At 35.8% G+C, this 24,733-nt stretch overlaps 3 protein-coding genes across 5 annotated transcripts in view; 1 reads left to right on the top strand and 2 right to left on the bottom strand.

The window, feature by feature from the left end:
- Positions 1-10,317, top strand: part of LOC139144198 (BTB/POZ domain-containing protein 9-like) — a 101,966-nt gene extending 91,649 nt beyond the window's left edge. For all 3 annotated transcript variants that reach the window (XM_070714849.1, XM_070714851.1, XM_070714848.1), the window contains 7 exons: positions 1,789-1,905; positions 2,490-2,599; positions 3,369-3,509; positions 4,935-5,055; positions 5,540-5,628; positions 6,065-6,157; positions 10,040-10,317. In XM_070714849.1, coding sequence (XP_070570950.1) covers positions 1,789-1,905; positions 2,490-2,599; positions 3,369-3,509; positions 4,935-5,055; positions 5,540-5,628; positions 6,065-6,157; positions 10,040-10,229 — 861 coding nt within the window. In that variant the 3' untranslated portion in view covers positions 10,230-10,317. The remainder of the gene's footprint in view (positions 1-1,788; positions 1,906-2,489; positions 2,600-3,368; positions 3,510-4,934; positions 5,056-5,539; positions 5,629-6,064; positions 6,158-10,039) is intronic.
- LOC139144201 (uncharacterized) lies at positions 7,842-9,997 on the bottom strand. The gene is made up of 2 exons (XM_070714856.1): positions 9,656-9,997; positions 7,842-8,448 (listed from the first exon to the last, which is right to left on the bottom strand). Exons 1-2 carry the CDS (start codon positions 9,872-9,874, stop codon positions 7,984-7,986), a joined length of 684 nt encoding a protein of 227 aa, XP_070570957.1. The 5' UTR covers positions 9,875-9,997; the 3' UTR covers positions 7,842-7,983.
- Positions 10,318-12,713: 2,396 nt separating the features above from the next.
- Positions 12,714-21,622, bottom strand: LOC139144199 (uncharacterized). Its single transcript, XM_070714852.1, has 4 exons — positions 21,465-21,622; positions 17,273-17,760; positions 16,035-16,239; positions 12,714-15,379 (listed from the first exon to the last, which is right to left on the bottom strand). The coding sequence occupies exons 2-4, from the start codon at positions 17,720-17,722 to the stop codon at positions 14,880-14,882; spliced, it is 1,155 nt and encodes a 384-aa protein (XP_070570953.1). The 5' UTR covers positions 17,723-17,760; positions 21,465-21,622; the 3' UTR covers positions 12,714-14,879.
- Between the last annotated feature and the right edge of the window lie 3,111 nt (positions 21,623-24,733).

Here is a 24,733-nt window from a genome sequence, read left to right on the forward strand (position 1 = left end):
ACCTTAGGATAGTGCAGCCACTGTGAACAAGAAAATATTAATTCCTAGTCAACATGTAGTCAACATGGTGTTTAGTAATTCTTTAGTCGGATCACAAGTAAACTAATTATGAATGGAATGATTAAGATAGAAGACATAGAGGTGTTTGTGTCACCCACTTATGCAAATTTTGACAAAATGAAGCAAATCATTGCTAGTAAGGGGTGGACCATTTGATATCCTGGGGGGGGGCTTGGAAGATTGGTGGAGAGCCATTATTTTTTTTCCCACGTGCTTCACCATGAATTATTTTTTTTCTACAGGGCATATGCTGGCAACTTTTTTTTTCACTTTCCTTCTTCGAGATATATTTTTTTTTTACCAAATTTCGGTGCAATGTTTGTTTGCTTGGTTTTTCACACCCAGTAACAAGATGCTGTTCTATCGCACACAGACTATATTCAAGAAACTAAATGAAGTTATGTAAATACATGTACATTTTTGATTCACTTTACAAAAACATATTTGTAAAATCATGTACATTTATGGCATTTACTTGTTATTGTTGTCCTTACATTGAAAGTAGCTGGGTAATTTAAGAAAGTAGACGGGTGGACTGCGAGGGAGCGAAGCGACTGAGTGGCGAGTGAGCGTAGCGAACGAGGGGGGGAGAGCGCGAGAGGGGGGTGTCCCCCCTCTCGCAAGGCGAAAAATGAAATTTTGGAGTGGAAATGGTTTTCTCTGGTGGCATCTGAGGTGACATTTACTGACTGAAACAGTACTTTTGTTGTGTCTCTTAGACGTGGCTCACATACAACAAAACAAACAAACATGATTTTGTTTTGTTTGTATTATTTATGACACACTTATGGTTTTATTTGCAGTGAAGATGTAACATTTAATCTTAAATCACCTGCTGTCTGCTCATTTCATTGCCCATTTCCCATTCTTCATTACCACATAGTAGTTTCCCCAAAACCATCAAACTCATTCAATTCTAATCAAAACACATTCGCTTTTGTTAAGAAAAACATTGGTAAGATAATTCACTATAACAGTGTTCGCATTTACGAATAAAACATGCGTATATAGAAAACTCATAACAATGAAAAAATGTGTAGAGTGTCGATCCAATGCGTAATAATATTACTCATTGGATTGAGTCTCTACGCATTTTTTCATTGTTATGAGTTTTCTATGCGCAAACGATAATAGTAAAATGTTTGCAGGCTGTCTCTCTTCTTGTGGTATTTTGACAAAATCCTTACATTCGGATTTACACATTTCTGGAAAACACTGGTGAGCAATTTCAATTTCAGCATACTTCCTCTAATCAGAAGGTCATGTATACTGTACAATTGTTCATATTCAGTTATTGTTCCTCAAGCTTGAAATGGTTTATGCTTTATAAAACTCTAGAGCTACTGCTTGATTTTTATTGATGCTGCAGTGTGCATCGAACAATTGCCAAGATTTTTTTTTTCCGAGTCGCAATGGTCCATAATTTTTTTTCCATCAGCCACCTAGAGCCAGATTTTTTTTTTCGAGCAACTCCACCTGGCATCTTTTTTTTTCCCCAAATCTTCCAAGCCCCCCCCAGGATATCAAATGGTCCACCCCTAACTGTTCATGCTGCCTATTTTATTTTTTTGAATCCAAAATGCAATAGTACATGCTGACTGAATCAGAAACTAACCGTAATATCAATAGTTTTAGGTAAAGTTCTTTGACATTCATTGTAACCCATTCCAGTGTGTATAGTCTGATGAGGCCACCAACGTTGCTATTCACTGAATGCATTCTTTACAGTTTGCTCTGTGTGAGGAGGATGTATGGAGGTGTGTTCTACACTGGGCCAAGCACCAAGCTGGTGTCACTAAACCAGCACATCTATGGACAGATGATGAAAGGAGAAAGACATGTCAGGTAATGCGGCCATAGAGGGCGCTATTTGAAATTCATGTATACCTCTTCACTGTATGAGTGGTTACAACCTCCGTAGTGGAGGGATGGTGGAGGTGGAAGGGAATGGAAATGAATTGTACATTGCTGTGAAATTTTTAGGTGCTGCACTGAAATACAACGAAATGTGAGGCTTATCAGACAGAACAACAAAGAACAACAAAGAAATATGAAGTGTTTCTTTTTCAGGGCATTCAACAGGAATTATTTCTGGATAGTTTTAAAACATGTAAAATTTCAGAAATATCACCATTTTCATGCTGACAAATTGGAGATAGAGTGTTACAATGGGAAGTTTTATTGCAGGAAGTCATCATGACATTATATCAATGCAGAACCCAAACTAATTCTTTTCTTTATTGACCATAAAGTCTTATTTCACTGTTCAAATACATTCATAAATCAGAGATTGGACGACAATATATTAACTTGATATTACTTGGCAAGAAAGAGACAGATATGCTCTTCTGATTGTTTCTATCTTGGACACAGAGAGAAAACCCACCTTTCTACTCTTGTAAGAATTCACACTATATCTTTATTTACAGTATCTGTCTGGTGTCATCAATCATGTCAAGTTACTTCTGATTGACAGCACTGTCTTTGCAGAGGAGGTGGAGCCTACAGGAGCTGTGCCAATGGAACTGTCACTAGAGAGGTGTGTGCCTAATGTTGAACAAACTTCTGTGATGACAGAAATCAATATTGCCACATGATCTTTGCAACCACACAGACCTGTACAAAGTATAGAAGTCTCCGTGTATTCAATTAGTGTTCGTGGGATTTTCTCTTTTCTATCATGTATCACACCACACATATTCTTTCACCTGTTGCATTATCTGTCATTTGTGTTCACTTCTTCAAACGTGAAATTCCTCAACCCTGTCACACTCTAAGAAGAAGCCTGTTCTTTTATTCTTGACAGTGTCACCGTTGTACTGGGAAAGGAGTATAGGGTAATATTGTGTGTTCAATCCTTCAGTAGTCTTAAAGCTCCACCAGCTGTATCTAATTTTTTCAATAAGATAGTTTAAAATCAAAACATAATTATGTAAAATATGTACAAAAGTGACCATTAAATGCTTGCTTAATATAAGTTCCTGATTTCAAACGACTAAATCCATCAACAAGGATGGAAATAGTGACATTTTCAAGGACAATATGACTCAATAATGGGAATTTAAAAGATCTCCCAGATGATTGGATGAGATCTTTTTGGTAAACAAAGCACAAAAAAAGATACAGCTACAGTAATGGGGCTCTCACATCTGTAAACTGGATAAAAAGAAAAGTGTCTTTTCAGTGCTGGTTTGGTGGCGCTATGCAACTTGTTATCATTTTACCCTTTTCCCAGGGAACAGTAATAGATTTTTTAAAGTTAGAAGTAAAATATTCATATGCGAGTGATACAATTTGTGTTCTTTCAGGTATCGCTTTGCTGCTGTTCCTGCTAGATTTGACAAGAATGTTGATAAAAGACTTCGCCCAAGAGTATGTAAAAAGTTTTTCCCAGGATCACAGATCTTGAAAGATGATCTCTTTCAATATCAACAAGTTCTCAATAACTGGTAAGTAATGACTTCCAAACTGACTAATTTCAACTTCAAGCCACAAAGTGATGGGTCCACCAATACAAAAACATACGGCAGAGCGTACTGTTTTTATTCTATTTTGACTCCACATTAAATCACACTTTTATCATCACAGAATTTTATCGACTGCACATGCATTTGAACAATGTACATGATTGTGTTTTTGTTGGTTTTCTCAAATTTAGTTTACATTAGATATCCACATTTCAAAATGTCTCAAAATGTCATACTTTTTGGCCCACATGTAGGCCTAGCCTACAATGTACACCTACATTATGGCTCATTTCATATATCTAGGTGTCTGTCGTATGTCTGTCTGTGTCCATGACTAAATTTTTGTTCCGTTCATGATAGTTCATATAAAAAACTGATGCAATGATGTTTTGTATTAGGTATGTTCATAGATAATTCTAGTTCTGATGAGTTTCTGAAGGAATTTACGTCTAAGTACATTGTACAACAAAGGCTTTGTCGGATATGCTATGATAATATCAAAGTGTACAATGTGTGAGGACATAATGCCTGGTATTCTGTGAATGGCCTTATTATTATACACTTTTTTATGTCAAATGAACAAGGAAAAGTTGAAAGTATAGCAGGTTGAGAATACCCTGTCATACACTGTGTTGCAAGATCACATGCAGACTAGGAACATTCAGTGTGTCTGCTCAGCATAGAGAATAAAAATTCAATGTGCGCAGGGCAATGCACTTGAAGACATTGTAGTTCAGTGTTCACCAAGACTATTTCACGTAAATTCAAAGTTTTTGAACTGGCCATGGCTCACTGCATGACTTTTTTGAAAATGATAGTGAAATCTTGTCTTATTTTCTGAGTGTATGCAAGAAACTTGAGATCAAAGGTCAAATAGCATCCAATAATACTCAAAGTTATTGGACTCCATTTCTAGTTATACCGAAACTTACGCTGTGGTGAGCCTCCATTGGTTACAAATGTAGATGTATAATGGTAGGTATTACTGAAATGTTTGTATTATGCCAGTGAATGGTGGTGCATTGGAAGTGTAGATTTCCACTCACCTCATCTAGTACTGGCACCTATGCTTCACAAGTGAAGTAATATGTACATGGATTTAAATGCTATGTACAAACGGTTCTGTTTCCTATCATGAACTAACTTTACCTTTGGTAAGTTACAAATAACAGCAAGAGACTTCCAATCAAGATATTATAGAATAATTATTGAAGGGCAAAGTGTTTGTACTTTATAAAACTTTATAATACTTTTGTAAATATGTAGATAGATGTTTGTAGTGAAATGATAGTACATAATGAGTTTTAAGTGTGTAAATTATCAGCATGCTATTTGCATTGCCAGTGCTATAATGACTGAAATGAATAAGATATTATAGTTTCACAATTATCCCTGTTTCCATTACAGGTATGTCAGCAACAGTAAACAAGAATGGAAGCTGTTGTACAAAGCATCAAGAGATGGCTATAGATCCAGTGATTTCCATCAGTGTTGTGATGGACACTCACCAACATTTGTCATAATCCAGGTGAGAGGTCATGACCTCATGTCATTCTTCCCTTCTGCCACCCCTTTTGCATTTCAAGATGGAACAATCAAGAACTTAAGAACATTCATATTATTCCATTTTTCCAGACCTATAGGTTAAATGATGCTAACATTTTGGGTTGTTTAAAAAGCATGTACAATGTCGTGGTGAAAGCTAGAAGAATAGCTCATGCAATTGGAACTAATTTTGGAGAATTGGATCTTCATGTTCAAATTTCTCAAAAGGTGCCCTATAGCTGAATGTTGCAATATTACAAATTACTCATAAAAGCGAGTGTATAACTTAAAAAGAAAAGCAGATGAGATTACATTTGCAGACTAAACCAACATTACTTCACCATCCAATTATCCCAAATTAGTTCCAATTGTGTTAGCTATGTTCGTATCATAAATTTAATGTTGAGACTTTCTAATACTTGTTCATATGTGAATAGGTTTGTATCAATTTGCTATTATTCCAACAGGGTACCAATGGTAGTATCTGTGGGGGTTTCACTGACGTGCCATGGAGCAGTAGTACGCCCCCTAGAGGCAGATATGTCACTTCAGGGAGGTTAGTGTTCAGAATGTGAGAGATGCCTACTTGTCTTTCACAAGGGTGTCTATGATTTGTCTATTTCTGTATGTTTTCTTGTTAGAACAATCTAAGAATTTCTTCAAACACGTGAGTAAATTCAATACAATTAATAATATTTTTATGTATTTACCAAACATCATTCTTGAAATGGAATATTGATTAAATGAATTAGTAGAAATTATGGATATTTTGAACATGACTATTATCGCTTGAAGGTTGTTTCAGCACAAAATTAGCCAAATACATGTAATGGTATACTAGCCATTCTGAGGGCTGTCATTAGTCAACTTAGTGTGTGTCATGGAAAGTAGCTGAGGATGGAAAGTAGCTGAGCATTCTGCCTTGGCTTTGCTTCTTTACTTTGTGAGTATTGTAACAATGTGATTTGTTTTGTTTTATGTTACTCTTACAGTTCATTTTTGTTTTCGTTGGTGAACGCACATGGAATAGCTGCTTCAAAGTTTGACATTGTCAACAAGAACTTTGCAGTTTGTCATCATCCTGGGTAAGTAGCAAAAGATTAGTTGGTAAATGTATTTTTTCCCATTCACTGATGTAAGGAAAGGCTGAATTATAACTCCTTTAAGTTTTTATCTTTTGATCCATTTTACTAGCAGTATTGTTGTTACATCGCTGATACACAGGTCCTTGTCAGAATGACTAACAACTTAAGCTAGAATTTATTTATTAACAATAGCATATAGTATGATGTATGTAATGCATAGGCTAATACTGGGTATTTCAACATAGTATAGGGAGAAGAATTAGAAGATGTATTGTTTGTTGAACAAAATTAATGTTCTTGTGTACAGAATTTGTAACTTATATATGTTACATCCATACATCCATAATATCTTTCTATCCATCCATCCATCCAGACAGACAGACAAACAGATAGACATCCAGACATATACAGATACACGTAGAATAAAATTTAACCCGTTGAGTGCCAAAGTCAATTCTTTGTATCAAAACCTGTAGCAAATAAAAAGTTATGCCCATTTGGTCCAAAATCATCAAAAAAAATTAAGAAAAATTCCTAAAAATTGGAAAATTGATACACAAAAATTTTGATTGGAAAAAATTAGAGCACTCAAAGGTTTTAAGAACAAAATTTTGTTGCATCTGATAATATAATATTTAAAGCCTCATTACTACGCTCATTAATATAGCCTATTATTATAAGGTATGGGATCGGGATATCTTTTGAGGCTATACATTGAGCGAATGTCAGGTCAAGAGGGTGGGTGGGAGGGAAAACCAAATCTATCATCCAATACTATGCGACGTCTTGCTCTTGCTATCATGCCTGGTTCCTCTGTTATTAAGTCGCCTCCCGTCGTTAGCAAGTGACACTGATTAGATGGTCACTGGCCTTTTATAATACCATATATGAATATTCATAATCTGCGTAGTAATTTCGCGTAGTAATTCGGCTTTGAATAATATAATATTTAAAGCCTCATTACTACGCTCATTAATATAGCCTATTATTATAAGGTATGGGATCGGGATATCTTTTTGCCATTGCATTGCGCATAAGTCATAAATATCACATCCATTCTACCACTTCATATATATTCCCATACCTTCATACCCCAAAAATAAATCCATCCACACCCTTCACCTTCTTCTCTCTAGCTTTTTGCTCTTAATCAAACAAGCAGATAATACTCTGGGTGATTTAAATTGTCTTGAGGTTTTGTGATCTCATTCCATTCATCGATGTGTTTATGAAGTTCCCCGGCCATAAATTCGTCTGGATTACGAAACCACTACTGCTTTGCCGATTTTTTGTTCTCGCCTTTCGACAATGCTGAAATCTCGGCCAGGTTTAGATTAGGTGGATCCGGTCCAGGGGCGCCCCCAAGCGTTATCCATCCATAACTTTTTTCTGATAGCCGTGCTGTTATTTACTTGATGAGACATTTCCCCAATTATGAACAATTTGTTGACAGATGTAACTCTCATTACTATGTATATATACATACTTTTATATATAATTTTTTTGCATATATATATATCTCGCTCTCCGTATAAATGGAAATGGATGTTGATATGGGGGCACCCCCGGACAGGACCATGCGAATGGCAGGCCGCCTAAAAAGGCGGAGGGCACTCAGAAGGCCCCCCTGTCAAGGAGTACCAACAATCATGGGTGGATGAAGTAAATGAAATGACACATGCTATCTCACTGATCACTTTAATGCCATAATAAACAACAAACCAGAATTTTTATTTTTTTTTTAAGCAAAGTAACATCACAAACACAAGATTCCAAACTACGGGAAGTTAAGTTCATAAGTTCCAGTCCGTCATCATCTGCAAAGATCATTTTTTATCAGGACAGTTTCTTGCTAAATGACCCAATTTTCCACATACGAAACATTTCATGCTTTGACGGTAATCATCAAATCGTGGACGTTGAGAATTTGGATACGGACGAAAGTCTCTTGTAGGTCTGGTGTGTTTTAGAAATTTTCCAACTTTGGAGGCAATCTCCTCTTCTTCCTTATTTCCGAGCAATAACACAATTAGTTTTCCAGCATCGCTTCCAAATTCATTCCCCTCGAACTGAGACAATACTGCTCTGTATCGCTTCAACGTCGGATGGTTGACAATCGTAGCCCTGTCTACCAACACTCTAAGGGCGTTAACCAATTGATACCGTGACGCGGACATGTGGGCTAAATCCATCAATTTCAATAGCGCTTCTTCAACATTTGCTGTGTCAGCAGCTTGCTGCAGCTTATCGACTTTTTGCTGTAACTCGTGCAGAGCATTCCTGTCAGATACCTGCAACATAAAGCCGATATCTAATTAATGACAGTCATATCTCACTAACTCTTATTTCTATAGCCGTTTATTCTCAATGTCTACCTCTTCGTAGAACATTATTATTTACAAGAGCCTCCTCGCTCTACAATGTCTACCTCTGCGTAGAACATCATACAAGAGCCTCATTGCTCTACAATGTCTACCTCTGCGTAGAACGTTATCATTTACAATAGCCTCATCGCTCTACAATGTCTACCTCTTCGTAGAACATTATCATTTACAATAGCCTCATCGCTCTACAATGTCTACCTCTTCGTAGAACATTATCATTTACAAGAGCCTCATCGCTCTACAATGTCTACCTCTTCGTAGAACATTATCATTTACAAGAGCCTCATCGCTCTACAATGTCTACCTCGTCGTAGAACATTATCATTTACAAGAGCCTCCTCCTCGCTCTACTCCAAATCTCTCATAAGAAAAACAAGTAGATTTTATTCATTTCACAAATAAATAAAGAGCGCCTCTACACCCGGAATTCACATGTCTTCCTAATGTCTACCTCTTCGTAGACAGCATAATACACGAGCTTCCTTACCTAACTTTGCAAATCTACAACGTACACGTGCATAAAATCTCTACGTGATCCCAAGTCTCTACAGTGGCTTATACTTAGTCAGTTTAGATGCATATGCTCCCACCATATTTAACCAAAAAGACTTCAAAGAACAAGTAGAGAGTATGGAGAAAGATAATAGGATGGAATAGGAAAGGAAAAAAAAATAGCTGTAGTCGTAAGGAAGGCAAAGGTGTGAAAAGGGGTGAAATTCAAACAAAGGTGTGAAAGCAAAGGACAACAGGTGAGCGACATAGCATAACGAAGTTGTGGTCAGCACAGGGGTGAGGAATGTCTACATGCAAAGACAACCAAGAAACACTATGAAATAAATTAGAAAAGTGCTATGATAATAAGAAAAAGTATGCTAAACGCAAACAGAAGCAAAACTGGCGCTGTCAGCACGAAGGAGTAACCCACTCATAAAAGGAGTAAAATTACAATATGAAGGGGCTCACCTGAGGAACAAAATTTTCCTACTTGTACCGTGAAAGAAATAATAATGACAAAGGTAAGCTAAGCGTGAAGAGGGGCAATACTGGCGCTCTCTGTATCAAATAGTATCCCACTCACACAAAAAAGAGCATAACTACAAATGGAGGAGCTAACCTGTGGCACAGGGTTTGCCACTGCTTGCACAGTAGGAGGAGTAGTTACATGTTGAGTAGCACCATTTGTAGACGGCACTGGAACCGCGGCGGTCGCAGATGGTAAGGCCGAGGACGGAGGTTGCTCTGCTTGCATGCGGGTTGCAGGCTCAACAGGTGGTTGTACGTGCGCTGAGGCAAAATTCTGAGCAGCAGTGGAAGCTGTAGGGGTTGGTTCCATGGCAGTGCAGCTGTTGTAAGAAGCCTCCGTCGTTAGCAAGTGACACTGATTAGATGGTCACTGGCCTTTTATAATACCATATATGAATATTCATAATCTGCGTAGTAATTTCGCGTAGTAATTCGGCTTTGAATAATGAGTTACATGTCTTCTTTGTATTCTCAGGTACGGACCAATCTTTGGTGCTGGTGCTGATATTTGCATAAGTTCAGAGTGCAACCAAGGTTTACAATCATATTCTAACTTCCCACATTCCTATGCTGCAGACAATAAGACTCACAATCTGTTGATGGGTGAATATCACTTCAATGTAATGGACTATGAAGTCTTCACACCAAAGCAGATTTTTTCATGACGTTGAGGGCGCTGTACATAATGCATCATCATGGTCAATAATGTCATAGACAAAAGGCGATCATGGTTATCGCTTGCCAAATTTAAATTTCAAACCTTTAATAACAACAATCTAGTTGAGTTCTGTTGCTTTCTTTAGTATGGTTGGAGAGTTACACCGGTAATTGCAGTCAAAAATGGGTTCAGAGGTTAAAAGTTTCTGTTATATTTACCCAAATAATATTACAGGTAGATATCTATAAAAACTGAATGAGATTAATCTTATTCCATTATCAAGTCAGTTTTCATCATTTGCAAAAACTGATAATCAAATTAGATTATAGAATCCAGAATTCAAATTTTTATTGGCTCATTTGAGTTTCTGTACTCAATAACAATCATTCCGTTGTCTTGTTAAGTATTTCTATGCAAGAACATTTTGATGTGGAAATTATTTCTAGCCTCTTTTCCCCAACTTCCACTGACACTTTGGAGCTTTTGTATTTATTTAGATATTCTACAAGAAATACTTTTCTGCAATCCAGGGCAATCACACATGAATTTTACCTTCGCACAAACACCAGAATGGTCTGAAGAAAGTGAGATAGAGTTTGGTCTTGAATTACTAGGGTAAAGACTACAAGAATTTATTGGTGTCATAAATTGATATTTTAACACATTTGCAACTACACAAGACAATTCAACAAAAACCTTGCCATTCAATATTAACTCTGAAAAAATGAATATTAAATAATTTTGATAATTAAAGAATATTACGAAAGTAGCAACCTGGACAATATGTCAATGGAGGTTTCCTTTTTCATGGATCCTTATACAAGAATTTTTCAGTCTATTAAACTGAAATATGTTAAATATCTAAAAAACCTCTTTAAAGTCTGCCCATGGTGTACTACATGACTTATTTCTCTTCACATAATCAAAATAAAACAGTACTATAGATTCCAGAATTATGTGCTTCTTATGCCTTCTAAATATAGAAGGACAAAATTGTTACCGTTTGCCACTCTGAATACTATAGATCCAAGCACACCAGATGAAACAGCAGAGTTTTGTTAGGAAATCATCACTATGCAAAGACAAAATGGTATTTCTGATTTGCAACAAAGATGTTTCAGTTCATGTACTTCTAGATGTTTCATCTACATCATCAGTTTTCAACTTGTTAAAGTGTCTTAGCATTTTATTGTCAACATTTGTGCTGAGAACACTCTCTGTACATAAATGACCACAACTGACAAATCAAATTTAACTCTCTATCAAAGTTCTTTTTGACAATACATTGGAAGATGCAGATAATATGAAAGATTGTCATTTTTTGAATATCATGTCCTGGAACACAGTGGTATACATGCAGATATCTACATATTTCTGCTCTCTCATCATCAAATCCTTAAAAGTACTACCTATAACACTGGAACTGTTCAAGTTTTGATAATCTGTCTCAAGTATGGTACTAAGAAAATTAGAGCAGCTGTTTTTCACAGTTTGTGTTTGGTAGAAATATTTTCTTGACAATAGACTTTGTAGTTAACCTTCAAAATTTAAATTTGACTGATTGACAATATTAGGAAGTGCTCTCTTTCATAGATATTACATCTCATTAATATGCAGATCACATTCTGTCCAAAGACAATGGTTGCACTCTGCGCTACTCACATCTTGTTATACCTTTGATATGAAAATTGATGACTTTTATTTTCAAATGTAAATAATGGGTCAATAAACCTTTTCTGAGGTATCCTGTCATTTGACAACAAGAAAATGTAGGTCAAACGTTTTTCTTGATCAAGAATAAAAAATCTCACCTGTGCTTTTTTGAAAGTATTGAATTTTGATTTTGGGTCTGATGACATCTGTCCAATGACATGTCATGTGAAGATTACTTGGAAAGTGATAATCTACAGTTAATCTTGTGACATCACATACTCTATCAATCATTTCTGTACAGTATTTTCAATCAGTAAGACAATTACTTGTGATGCAGATTTAATTCATTTCCCTATACTTTCTATATGCCTGGCTGAAGTCAGCTACACTGTGTTTGGTAGGATTGTTTTGAGTTCTGCAAAAATACATTTTAATCAAGACTTTGAATTTATCAACTCTGTACAACCTGAAGATGCCTGTTTGAATATCTACAAAAATGACAAAAAATAACTAAAAATTGTAATTTTCAAACAATACAGTATGACGTACAATCTCAGTATACACTTTCAATTTTTAACTGTACAGATATCAAAACAATCAGATCAGTACTTCTGTTGATACTGATTTTTGACAATTTTCTTATTTTTTTGTTGATTGAATTTTTCCGTCAACTTTGTGAGAGACATGATACTGTACGGGCGTAATTTGTACATGCCTACATACACATGTACACACATGTGTACAAACTTACACATGAATGTTAACACAAAACCATCCTGAGGCTTTCTGTACAAGTGGTATGTACAAATATAGAAATTAAGGCCAGCAAAAGATTCAGTGAAACTTGTCCAGTAAGGATGCAGCATTTATTGTTCATGTTTTGTAAAATGTCTTATATTGGTGTACATTTCTATTAAACAAGGTGTATATGGTTTATATTCAGTGTATGTATTATGAATAAAGAAGAGGATAAAACTCAACTTGAAACTGATGTCTGAATACTTCATAAGAATAAGTTTTAAATGTAAGGAGAAAAAAACATAAAAATAACATTTTCAACTGTGTTGTGTATGTGAATATGATATTGTATGGTGTGGAACGTCAACTTTATTAGGAGTCTGGGAAGAAACTTTACTGTACATATGAAATATCGAACTCACACAACAGTGGACAAATATTTGTTCCAGAAACAGGACAAAGAGAAGTTTCAAATGACTGAGGCCTGCATGATATCCTGCATGTATCTTCAGATTAATTGCTTCAAATCTACATGATATTTGTTTATTATTACACACCTATGTCTGTAACCTATGGAATTTCATCGTATAGAAAATTTCGGTATCAGAGGAGTCCAATATAAAACTTTGACTACAAAAAGTACAGTACGGAGTACAGTAACTTTAGGTGTTATTGGACACTATTTGACATTTGACCTCGTAACACCTTTATGTCAACACAGGGATAAACAGGGAAGATTTTACATTTTATATGAAAAATATAAATCTAGACATTCAGTAAGCTTACATGTACGTCACGTAGAGAATAGGAAGACGATTTTTCATTTTTTGGACAATAAAGTTATTCTTACGCTGCTGAACTACGATTTTTAGCACGTGCACTGTGCAGGAAAAGTAGCGTTGTGTGCACTTCTCCCTGAACGCATTCCCAATATGCTTGCTATGGTGCGTTGCGTCGACGCGACGGGCATCCTCATAGCGCCATAATTTCGAGTTTTTCTGTAAAATTGGACTAAAAAGGTGCATGTAATTCACAAAATACCAGGATTTAAATCCGCGTACATCGCACACTTCTGTTGGCTGCACGATGTACTCTGATGAAAATTCCGGTATTTTGTGGATAAGCTTATATTATGAAGGCATTTTTGTATGTTGAGACTGGACCATTGTGTTATTCCAAATAGTTAAAATTATCAAAGGTAAATTACACAGTGAAAAATGAATCATACTATTATTGTCAATGAAAAAATACTGAATCTAGAATATAAAAAAATATCAGATGTAAATTTTAAGAGGCAAATAGCTGCCAACTTTATGCTTTCACTGGTTATTTTAACTATTTTAACTGTGATGTAGGTATCATAGAAATCCCTTTAACTCCTCATGACTTCAAGCACACACAAAAAAGCCGACAGAAGTGAAATAGTGCACTCTATACATCATATTCCATGATTCCTTACTTTAGTAAAAATTAAGTGACTGAAAGTTTACTTATGTTTTTGAGTAAAATGTGTTTTGTGAAAAATAGTGTGAATGCATAGGAAATGATAGAAAGTAGTTCAAAAAAAGAACTATTTTCGTAATAAGCTTACATGGTTTTTGCCTCTGCGTAACATTCTGACAGACTTTGCCCGTGAAGAACAAGACTTTTTCACAAGAAGTTCAGCAAATCTTCGTACCAGAAATGACAAAATCAGTACGAGGCATAGTCCAGTACAAGTGAAACAACAATAGTTACGCCGTGGCAATGATTTCTTTTTTAACAACTAAATTTCGTTCAGAAACTTGATTGCACTTTCCCTGTGCAACCGTTTGCCTTAGAAATCTGTATTGGTCATTATATACCATGATGTTTTCCCAGATTTAGAGATAAACGTGGCCGTATAACTGCATTAAATTTACGTCCATTGAAGTCTAATTACTTGGAAAAAGTGGTGAAATTTCTTGTCGGTTTTATTAGCAAGATTTTCATACTGAATAATTCTTGTTTCAACATCTGAAAATAAACAATTTGTTGCTTTGTTTTGCACTTTCGATTTACTGAACATCACAGTCAAAAATTCTAATCCACGAAAAAAGACTCATTCTACGGGCACATCTACGGTAGACTTAGGTACATATTCCTGTTGAATTTGACCAACCAGTTTTCTTTTTTTAATAACTCTCAACTGTAATCAAATCGGCATAATAAATAGGGTTACATAGCTATTTATTCAATAATAATATACAAAATTAGGTAAATTATAATTATTTGCAGTCAAATTTACTCACTGCCTAGAGCCTGGCTGTTTGTTTTCATATCCACGTTTAAACATTTCCAAAAGTAACCGTATTTGTCCTGTAACTTTCTCGATGTAGTTTTCACACACATCTGAATAGTTGATATTCGTGTCTGTTTTACACAGATCGAAAAACTGTTCAGTTTTATATAAGTCGTATAGCCATGAAATGAGATCCACAGCTTCGGGTTGAGTTAGAAAGGGTTGCCCATTGGTTTGTGTAAAATCACATGTCATCTGTATAAGAATATCGACGAAACTATCAAAATACACCCTAATCACGCGCCAAATTGCATACGGTACCAGAATATTCAGTTTTAATGCGGACACCATGTCTCCTCGGTGCAGGAACCAGTAAATGGCATGTTTAAGTGTCATTGGTACTCTGTGCGCAGCCGTCAACCCAAGCATACGCTCTTGTTCTTGTTGGCGGAAATAATCGATGACAATTGCAGGAAGATCTTCTTCCCCTACATCAAAGGGAGTACCTGGAAAAATATATCAATGGTAGAAATTGACAGATTTAAAGCGGATACTCTTATCTGGGAGAAATTGACCTATCAAAGTTATTAATCACATTAGTTAGGGATGGACCATTAAATCTCGGGAGGAGGTGGTCAAAAACAGAAAAAAAAATCCAAAGCAAAAATATTAGGAAAAATAATCTTCAGACTAGTTTGCAAAATAAGAAAAAAAAATCAGAACGCAAAAAAGGATCTATATGACAGTTTACTTCGAAAAAAATTACCACATCATGACTCACTTAAAAATAAATTTCAAAAATTTACAATTGTAAAAAAAATATTCACAATCTGATTGTGACCATCCCCATCTTCCAAGATCGCATTGTTCATCCCTTACTAAGAATTTCTATAGTCTTTTGATGTACATGTCAATCCTGTAAGTCCGTAGATAAACCATATCATATTTTGATATCATGAGAATCGCTATTTCCATGGTAATGTTTACGAAAAAGTAAACTGACGTGTATATAGTTCGTAAGCATAATATGGATAAGTAACATCATATTTTACTTTGTGCGAAAATGTCCCTTTTCCATGTTCATTGAATAGCTGTTCCACCGATATCAGTCATAAATGACCAAACGGAATGCATGTTCTAAAAACGTGTATTAATAAATACCATTGACAGAAAAGGCCGGAGGAAAATGGTCCACGTCTCTGACACATGCCTGTGAATATTCTGTCAAATCCTCAAATCTCCCAACTCGTCCCAAGATAGCTCCCTTTCGGTGTTTGTGTATGGTATCTTTCAACCGGTTCGCCATGTGAACAGCGTCCGTCACTTTCAATTCGACAAGCTTTACTGCCTCCCTTCTTTCTGAATCCTAAAAAACACATCGGATGACAGTACTGTTTACAACACAAAATCTACTGTCATTTTAGCTCGTGTATATTGTCAGTTTTAAGTTAATGTTGCATCACTGTCAGCTTTACAGTCATTGTAAATTTCAGTAATTCGAGAATGACGGTTGGAATGATGTCAAATGCCAAGACAGCAGGTTTATTTTGGAATGCTTAGAACTGATCAGAATTTAATATTCACAGCTTAGGTCACGAGAAGTGTGCAAAGCCTTGTCAATGTAAATTCCATACAATTTATCCCTTTAATAAGTTTTCTCGCAATTGATCAAACCAAAAATTACTTTTTGTAAGCAATGATTGTGTGATTGGAGCAAACAGAATTCATTAAAACGATGAAAGTATGTAAATTGCACTTATATCTCTAGATACCCTCTGATAGCAGAAATGCGTGTTTATTTCTTCGAATCTCCCTTTAGTAACAAAATTCAAAATGTCTAATCACCATGTATTATGAATATCATGACATGAACTATTTTTGAATAAAATTGGATAGCCATTAAAGGCGAAGAGGTCTGCACATTTCCCTTTTCTCATCGTTTATGGTCTATCTAAAGTTAAAATCACCATTTTCCATCTAAATATAGTCTCCGTGAGACTTAAAACACACAAAAAATTAAATATGTAGATTTTTCGCCTCGAAGTGTTATCCGGTTATTAAAAATAGTTCTCAGGGTATTTTATGTATTTTGTTGATTCCAATATGCAGCTCTATTTAATGTGTTCTCGCGCTGTGCAGGTTCAAAGGGCTATCCTATATACCCTGCCCTCGCATTAGTCATTGACATTGAGTACTTACAAACATGGTGGTAGTCCTTTCTTTTCCATTGAAATTTTAAGTTTATTAATTTGCTTTCAGGTAAAGCTATCAAACACGCCGTGTCTTTTAAGGGCTATCACTTATGTTCCCTAGTAAAGAATAGAAAGGCGTATAAAAGCGGTATTCGGGGCAGTTTAGGATTATTCCACTTCAACAAAGTCTCTCGCGACCACGCTTACCTTTACTCCCCTTCTTAAAGAATGCCAGATAGCAATCTGATCATGTACCTCTGCAATATCGGGTATGTAGGAAAGTGTCTCGTGTATCCATTTCTCTGCATTGTCAGTCTCTTGTTGTACTTCTGCTGAAATCTCTACTGTCAGTTGACACTTTTCCTTAAATTTCGGATTCCTTGAAGATTCAAACACGCCTTCGGCTCTCATCGAAGTAGAGCTACGAGAAATTATCTTACCAGTAAAGCTATCCCTGCGATCAGTGTATTTGATCACAAAGTCAATGGAACACTCGTCTATACTTCCCGAGACAATTTCAAATACACCATGATCATCTTCACCAATACCTCCCAAAATAAAATTGTCGATGGAAACCACGGCTGAGATTTCATGGCTGTCTTCTGATTTGAGGCGTTTATAACATGCTTTCCAGTATTGGACTGACAACCAAGGCATGTTTCTTCAACTTGGCAGTGTGTAAGATTATTATGTCCCTGGAGGAATAGAGGTATATAGTTTATATTAAGATTTTATGACAACCCCAATTTCGAAAGAATCGCAATAGTAAAATATAATAAACTCGTTATTTCCTGTGCAGACAGTGACATGTAACCTAAATATCCGCAGTGTTTGAGCCATAAAGTGAACCTGTGATGAAACTAGCAATACGTGCGTAAGTCACAGAGAATCCAGCTATAGGTACGACAATCAACAGGCACAAAGAATCGTTTGAATTTATCTATTCTGTTGTCGGCAGGATTAAACAGGGAAGTTCAAAGTTAATAACAGGACGGTTTCAACTGTCAAAGACAGCAGGCTTAAAACGTTAAAACAAGGAAATAGTCTGATGACAAAATAAGGAGAGGGAAAAGATAACATGTAAACTTTTACTTGTACAGAATGGAATGCGATTTTTCATTGGTCGGGTGAATTAGTCACAATATCTGTGACAATAGAATCTAGTGTCTCTTTGTAAAGCCTAGCGAACTGAAATAGTATGTCTCGAAAAGGCGCTTTTTAAACGATGATTTAATGAACATTTTGTTCTGTATGTAATGTCTTCCATGGACACAGATAGGCAGACAGAAAGGAAGACAGACACAGACAGGCAGACAGACAGGCAGACAGACAGACAGGCAGAAAGACAGACACAGACAGACAGACAGGCAACACACACATACACACATATTATATATATATATATATAAATATATAATATCAAATTTCTATTTCTTTTAAGATTTGCATCGATGCTATAAGCATAGACGACATACATTTACAACGCCTTTTTATTCATTGGAACTGAATGTATGTCAAGAATACATTCATCATAAGTGGTTTGACCTAAATTCCTCATCGATTATGCACATGTGTAACTGCAGGCTGTCAAATGAGATCCCATATTACATACTTAGTGAACTAGACACTTTGTTAATTATTGTTTTCCTAAAACCATTTGGAATTTATGACCTTTGACCCGCACTCTTTATTTGCTGCCCAACCTTGTACATACCTGATTCAGCGTAATCTAGTATGGCTGTCGTCTTTTCCCGAGTCGATGAAAGGTTTGATCAATCTTTAAATGACACCTCACCTTTTACCACTTCATGTTTTGAATGACAGGCCAACTTAGAGGACAGCATGTTCACGTTTGGATGCCCGAACGAGTATAATTTTGACAACCAGTATTCTCCATTGCTCATGAATTTCAGACTACCTGCTTGGATCTAGAATTGTTTGGATTTTGACAAAAATAATTCTTCAGTCTGTCGTTTTATTAGGGTAGAATGTGCGGGGACATGACTTTTTGCCGTACTGGGCTTGTCTCCTGCTTGTGTGGACTTATTATAAAGGAAGTTTTTTCATGGTCTTGATTGTATACCAAAGTGTGCACAACGACCCCTCTGAAAAGATTGAAAAGACTGAAAAGATAAAATGTGTTCAGTTTCCCTAACGAACGTTTTAGTGAACATTTCACATTTCGAGAAATCTTTCTGGTTGTCATATATTAAAGTATTTACACTTTATTGTATTCGTGCCATAACATTTCCTCTGTATAACCTGTCACACAACCCACTATTGCCTATACCTGCACTTCAACTGCAACCATAATCGGAATGTAGAAACTAAATTGCTCCCATTTGTCAGTGTGCCACTTCAATATCGGTACTATTTTTACATCGAAACCTTTGACATACAAATTAAGTTCATGGAAATATTATAGCAGCGCTGGAACAAAGTTCCCTAAAATTTGACAAATACATCCTATTTTACGAAGTGAAACTGAGGTGGATTATACTTCCTAACAGATGAATGTTTCTTTGTGTCAGAAAGTATGATGCTATTGGCCTAATGGTGTTAAAGCATTGGTGTATGTGACACTCTGACAACAATTACAGCTGAAAAAGCAGTACATTTTATTGTATGTTATATTATTTTTTGTTCTATATGTAAATAAAATTTCTCTTCTCAAAAACTGTGACAACAGGCAGTGTTAAACTTAAAACATCATATGCTCTTTTACATTTCAATTTTGGTCCAGACAAGAAATCGCCAGTAAACAACAATATGAACCTTATGTGACTAGATCTTTTCATCTTGTCAATGCTTTAGGAATAAAATAATATTATGTACCTACCTGTTTTGGAGAACATTAATAGAATTAAAAGTCAAAGCAATTTTCATTTCAATATCGACAATAACTAACAAGCATTCATGACGTCGGTATAAATAATGATAATTAGTTAATGATCTACCCTGTAAATTCTAGCCTGTTTGATTTTTCGTAACAAATTTTCGATTAGTGTTGGATTTGAGTGCCGGACGAACGCGTTTGCAATCTGCCAATCTATCGACACTTCCTGTTTTGTCATCACTTACCCACAACATTTTTGCCACAACTTCTCTCTCGTTTAATTATTATTCTCAACTGTTAATTAAATAATGCGTAACCGAGTGGATAGGGATATGTCAGTCACAAAGTCGGCTGTATTTAAAGAAAAAGGATGTCAGCTTACATTTCGTTGGTAACGCAAAAGAAACAAAAATAACAAAGACTGACAAGCCCCTGTCAAATCGGGTGGAGTATCCATAAATTGATCTAACCGACAGTCTCTTTCTCTTTGATTGTAAGGACTACCTATGTAAGTTAAGTTCTTAGCATGATTGAATGAATAGTATCTTAATTCTGCGAGCAATGTTCTTCAAAGCTTTTAATCTCAAGGTAAACTTGCAGTGAACAACTGCTCACCGTAGCGATCAGTGTTGCAGTAATACCATGAAGGCATTACATCCCTTGTCTTTTCTTCCACACATGTGTTTTATTAGGAGAAGTGAGTTCCACGTAATTACGCATACATCTGACGGCGAGCGTGATTGTACGCGTATCTGTGCTATGTGGTTTCCCGATGATTTTGCTGCATTTTTGCAAAATTCGTATAATTTTTTAGAGATAATTTCTCTGCACAAGGATGTGTCTTATACCTTGTTCTACCCTCAGATTAAATCGGCCACTTTGTTTTGATACAGTTGTTTATGAGGTTGAAGGAAAAAAAATTGTCGAGGCGTCATATGAAAAGTGGATATGAGACCAGTACATTCCACTCATGTCAGGAAATCATAGCAAGTACTTCTTGTACTGAACTAACTCTGCAAATATATTTTGGTATCAAAGATGTATGCTAAATTAGAACGATACTTTACAAGGTTGCTTGTCAAAATTCACGGAAAACATCAAGAAAGTCTTAAAACTGCTACAGGTTATTATGACTACGTGTAGAAATGTCGTTTGACATGCCGAACGTCTGTGCTATCAGTGACAGTCGCAGTCTGTCTCTAGTACTACACATACGCGATGTCTGGTTATCACGTGACACAGACGCTATGTGTACTGATGGAACGTAGTTACGTGTAACTAAATCTCTCTAATACAATGAAAGTTGGCTTTGGGTTAACGTCTTATTCCTATCGCCAGATAGTCGAGCTACTATGCAAAATGCAATGAAAAAGAAAACGATCGGTACCTTTATCGGCAACAAATGGAATGTGCCCGCGGTATGCGACCTTTGTTTCTACGATTTCGACTAAACAGGGTATTAATAGAAATGCTGTTGTCCTGTTTGGTACGGTTTAGCCTACCGTCCAAAATTGACTTATGATAATGTACGATTAATTTAAAAAATTCACAAACATTACCTACCTATCCTTTATGGCAACGTTCCGCACTTACCGAGACCGTCACTGAAAATCACATTTGCTATCGTAAGAGACGTAAGGTCTCAGAGCTTGTGGCAACGCCTAATTTAGGGCAAATGATAATTAACGATCTTTAGACCTTTGGGCTGCACGATACGTCATCATGATCTGCAGTCTGATATGACGAATGGAAGGTAAATCAATAACTTGTTCCACTCAAACACTTTAGTTAACCGAACAGCTGGTGTATTAGTAACGTAGTTTCGATGTTATAACGAGTGCTATAGGAGGGCGATCGACTTGGTGAACTTTGTTTTGGCGGCATAACTGCTCAGAGTAATAACAGATTCATTTTCCCGTCGAGTTTAGTTTCCAAGATCCGTCAATGTATTTTGTCAAGCAATAAAGTCACATTTTTACACATCAGATGACCAACTCAGCTTTAGAGCTACGATTTCTAGGTAACAGGTTTTTTATCTCACCAGGAAGTAATTGAGTTTTGTAAATCCCACAGGGAGTCCTGTGTTTTGACCGAGAGACCACTAGCACCCTGAGTTTTGATAGCAGCCATTGGATCTGGTAGTGACTGTCACAATGCAAATATTAAAGGGGATGCCGGTAACATTTGTAACTATGGTGACCGCTCTACTTGCCAAGTATCCAGCAGGTTGTAAGTCATGTACTACCTGGATGAATGATATCCAACATTGTCTCCAATGCAAACTGACAAAAAATCCAACAATTTTCAAAATATACAGATATCTGGTAAATTCCATTTCAATCAAATCCATTGTTCTTGAAATATCAAATCCACGTGCATACAATACAGACAGTCACACAATCGCAGATATAGCTAGATATCAATGTGACATTATCTCCAATAATTAAATGCTGGAGTCGCAAATCCATGTCAACAAAGTCTGGGTACAAAAGTATCCTAGGTGTTGTTTCAGCAATGCGTATATTATGAAGAAGAGGCTATGTCCTTTCCTTCGGTGAGAATATGCGTGGCTGTCTTTATCATTTTAACAATAACACGATTGGTACTAATTTGGGATAATTGGATATCATATTAATGTTGGTTTGCAAATGTAAGCTCATCTAATTTTCCTTTTTGCAATTCACTTGTTTTATGAGTAATTTGTAATATCTCTAATTTCAGCTATATGACACCTATCATTTTTGACAAATTTGAACGATTAAAAGATCCAATTATCCCAAATTACTTCCAACCGTGTTCGATAAGGGTTCAAAAGATTAAAGATATTTAGGGCAAGGTTAAACATATTTAGGGCAGTTGTATTTGTGCAAAAAACAATAGAATATTTAACAAAGTGGAAGCACTGAGAGGGCGTTTCACACTGATATATCCCTTTTCTCGATTTTCCTTGATTGCCATTACTTTACTGTCAACACCCGTTGTAGTGATATGTATTATTTCGTTACTTTGTTTTTACTTTTTTGTCAATTCTTGTAACACTTAATAGATTCTATGGTTTTGGAAAACAATATTTCATATCTTAAGGGATAGATTACTCTTGGAAGTGGCGGGATTGCATATTATCCCCTTTTAAATAAACTGTTATTTTCCAGAGCCGCGCTTGTTTATATGCTGTGTTCATTTTCCATAGCATTTGTAAACCCTTCTTTGAAAATTATGGCGTAATTAAAACATTTCTCTTCAATGACAGACATACCTACATGCTACCCGATTATTATTTACAGTGTAAATTATGTGAAAATCGATCTTTTCTTTCATCGTGACAAGATCCTGATGGATCATAAATTGTAAAAGAGTCACAATGCACATTTATAATTTGTTTTGAATTTGAATGAGTCTGTTTCGACTTTCCCACAGCATTGTGTATCTTCAGTTGACAATCATCGAGGAAAATTCGTATATTTTAAAGAGATGGAGTCAAAAGCCATACTCAGAAATATTTAAAGTGCTACTCATGTAACACGATTGCAACTAATTTGGGATAATTGGATAGTGAAGTAAGGTCGTTTTAATCTGCTATATGGCACCAAACGCTTTTGTCCAATTATCCTAAATTAGTTCCAATCGTGTTTTACATCAATAACGTGCTGGTCGACATAAGGTAAAATGCTTTTTGGGGAAGATATTCGGACTCTTAAACTTTTCCACTTCTTTTCAGTTCTACATGGTGGAGGTTCATTTTAAAGCTCTTGCTACAAGAAAACTTTTTGCTGTCTCGGTTTTCAAAAATCCTAAATATTATTTTTCCATAGAGTTAACACAGGGCCATTTGAATTTCAAATATCGGTAAATTTTGGGTAATTTGTTTCTCTAGTACCACAATTTGCACGGTGACCCCCGATTTCATTCTTGATTTTGAAAGAGAATGGTTGAAATATATCTTGAGTACAGTTTGAGCAACGGTTTAAGTCTTTCACTTTCGAGGTGCATTCTACGGACAAGTTTCGGTTTCATCAGACAAAGAATAAACACCACACCAAAGATATTGTTTCCCGAGTCATCAAACGTGCGGCTGTGTTTCCATAGCAGCTCTGTAAGAAATCTTATTTTGCTTGCTGCCGAGAGCTGCCGTTAACTGATTTGTATAAGATAATGGAACAGAGATTCAATATGCCATGGTACACGCACAAGAAACTCAGCTTAAACTGATTGTAGAGCCTTGCAGTCAGATAGAGTAATTGATAGTGCATTCTTTAAGTTCTGGAGAAAACAACTGTATTTGAAGTAGTTTTTCTTTTTCTTGCAACAGTCTCAGTTTTGTATTCATTTTTATTTACTTAATTTCTTTTCTGTATATGGACAATTGAGTCTGAAATAAATAATAATAATACGCATAAAATCTATTGAAAAATCCCAAAATTCTTGGCATTGGCATGCATAATCTCCATCTGCTCTAGCTACATATCGCAGGGATTTATTAAAATACGCACACAAAATATACAACTTATATTACATGCACCTCGCATATTCTGACGAATTATTGAAAAAAAATCCAAAGAGCGAGCATTGTTCCATATACATCATGTACATTTATTCTGTATAAACCACTATTAATTGAAAAAATACAAGTTTGACGTCCAGCTATTTCTGAGATAACATTGAAGTATTATCGATAAAAATTCCTCAATGGAGTGTTGTGATGAAATAAGACAACCGTTTTTTTCAACCGAATCTTAGTCATAATAATTATGTTTAATTGTACAGCATATGAAATGTCTGCAAATGTAGTTGATAGTGAATATTTTGGCCACTGCATCCACTCTCCCACAATC

Source organism: Ptychodera flava, chromosome 11, assembly GCF_041260155.1.
Source record: "Ptychodera flava strain L36383 chromosome 11, AS_Pfla_20210202, whole genome shotgun sequence".
In the NCBI taxonomy this organism is placed as follows: domain Eukaryota; kingdom Metazoa; phylum Hemichordata; class Enteropneusta; family Ptychoderidae; genus Ptychodera; species Ptychodera flava.

Coding starts and splice junctions, on each gene's coding strand:
- LOC139144201 (XM_070714856.1), bottom strand. CDS start 9,874: ATGGAACCAACCCCTACAGCTTCCACTGCTGCTCAGAATTTTGCCTCA. Junction 8,449..9,655: donor TGGCAAACCCTGTGCCACAG/GTTAGCTCCTCC, acceptor TTTATGTTGCAG/GTATCTGACAGGAATGCTCT.
- LOC139144199 (XM_070714852.1), bottom strand. CDS start 17,722: ATGCCTTGGTTGTCAGTCCAATACTGGAAAGCATGTTATAAACGCCTC. Junction 16,240..17,272: donor CTTTAAGAAGGGGAGTAAAG/GTAAGCGTGGTC, acceptor TGTGTTTTTTAG/GATTCAGAAAGAAGGGAGGC. Junction 15,380..16,034: donor TCCGGCCTTTTCTGTCAATG/GTATTTATTAAT, acceptor ATATTTTTCCAG/GTACTCCCTTTGATGTAGGG.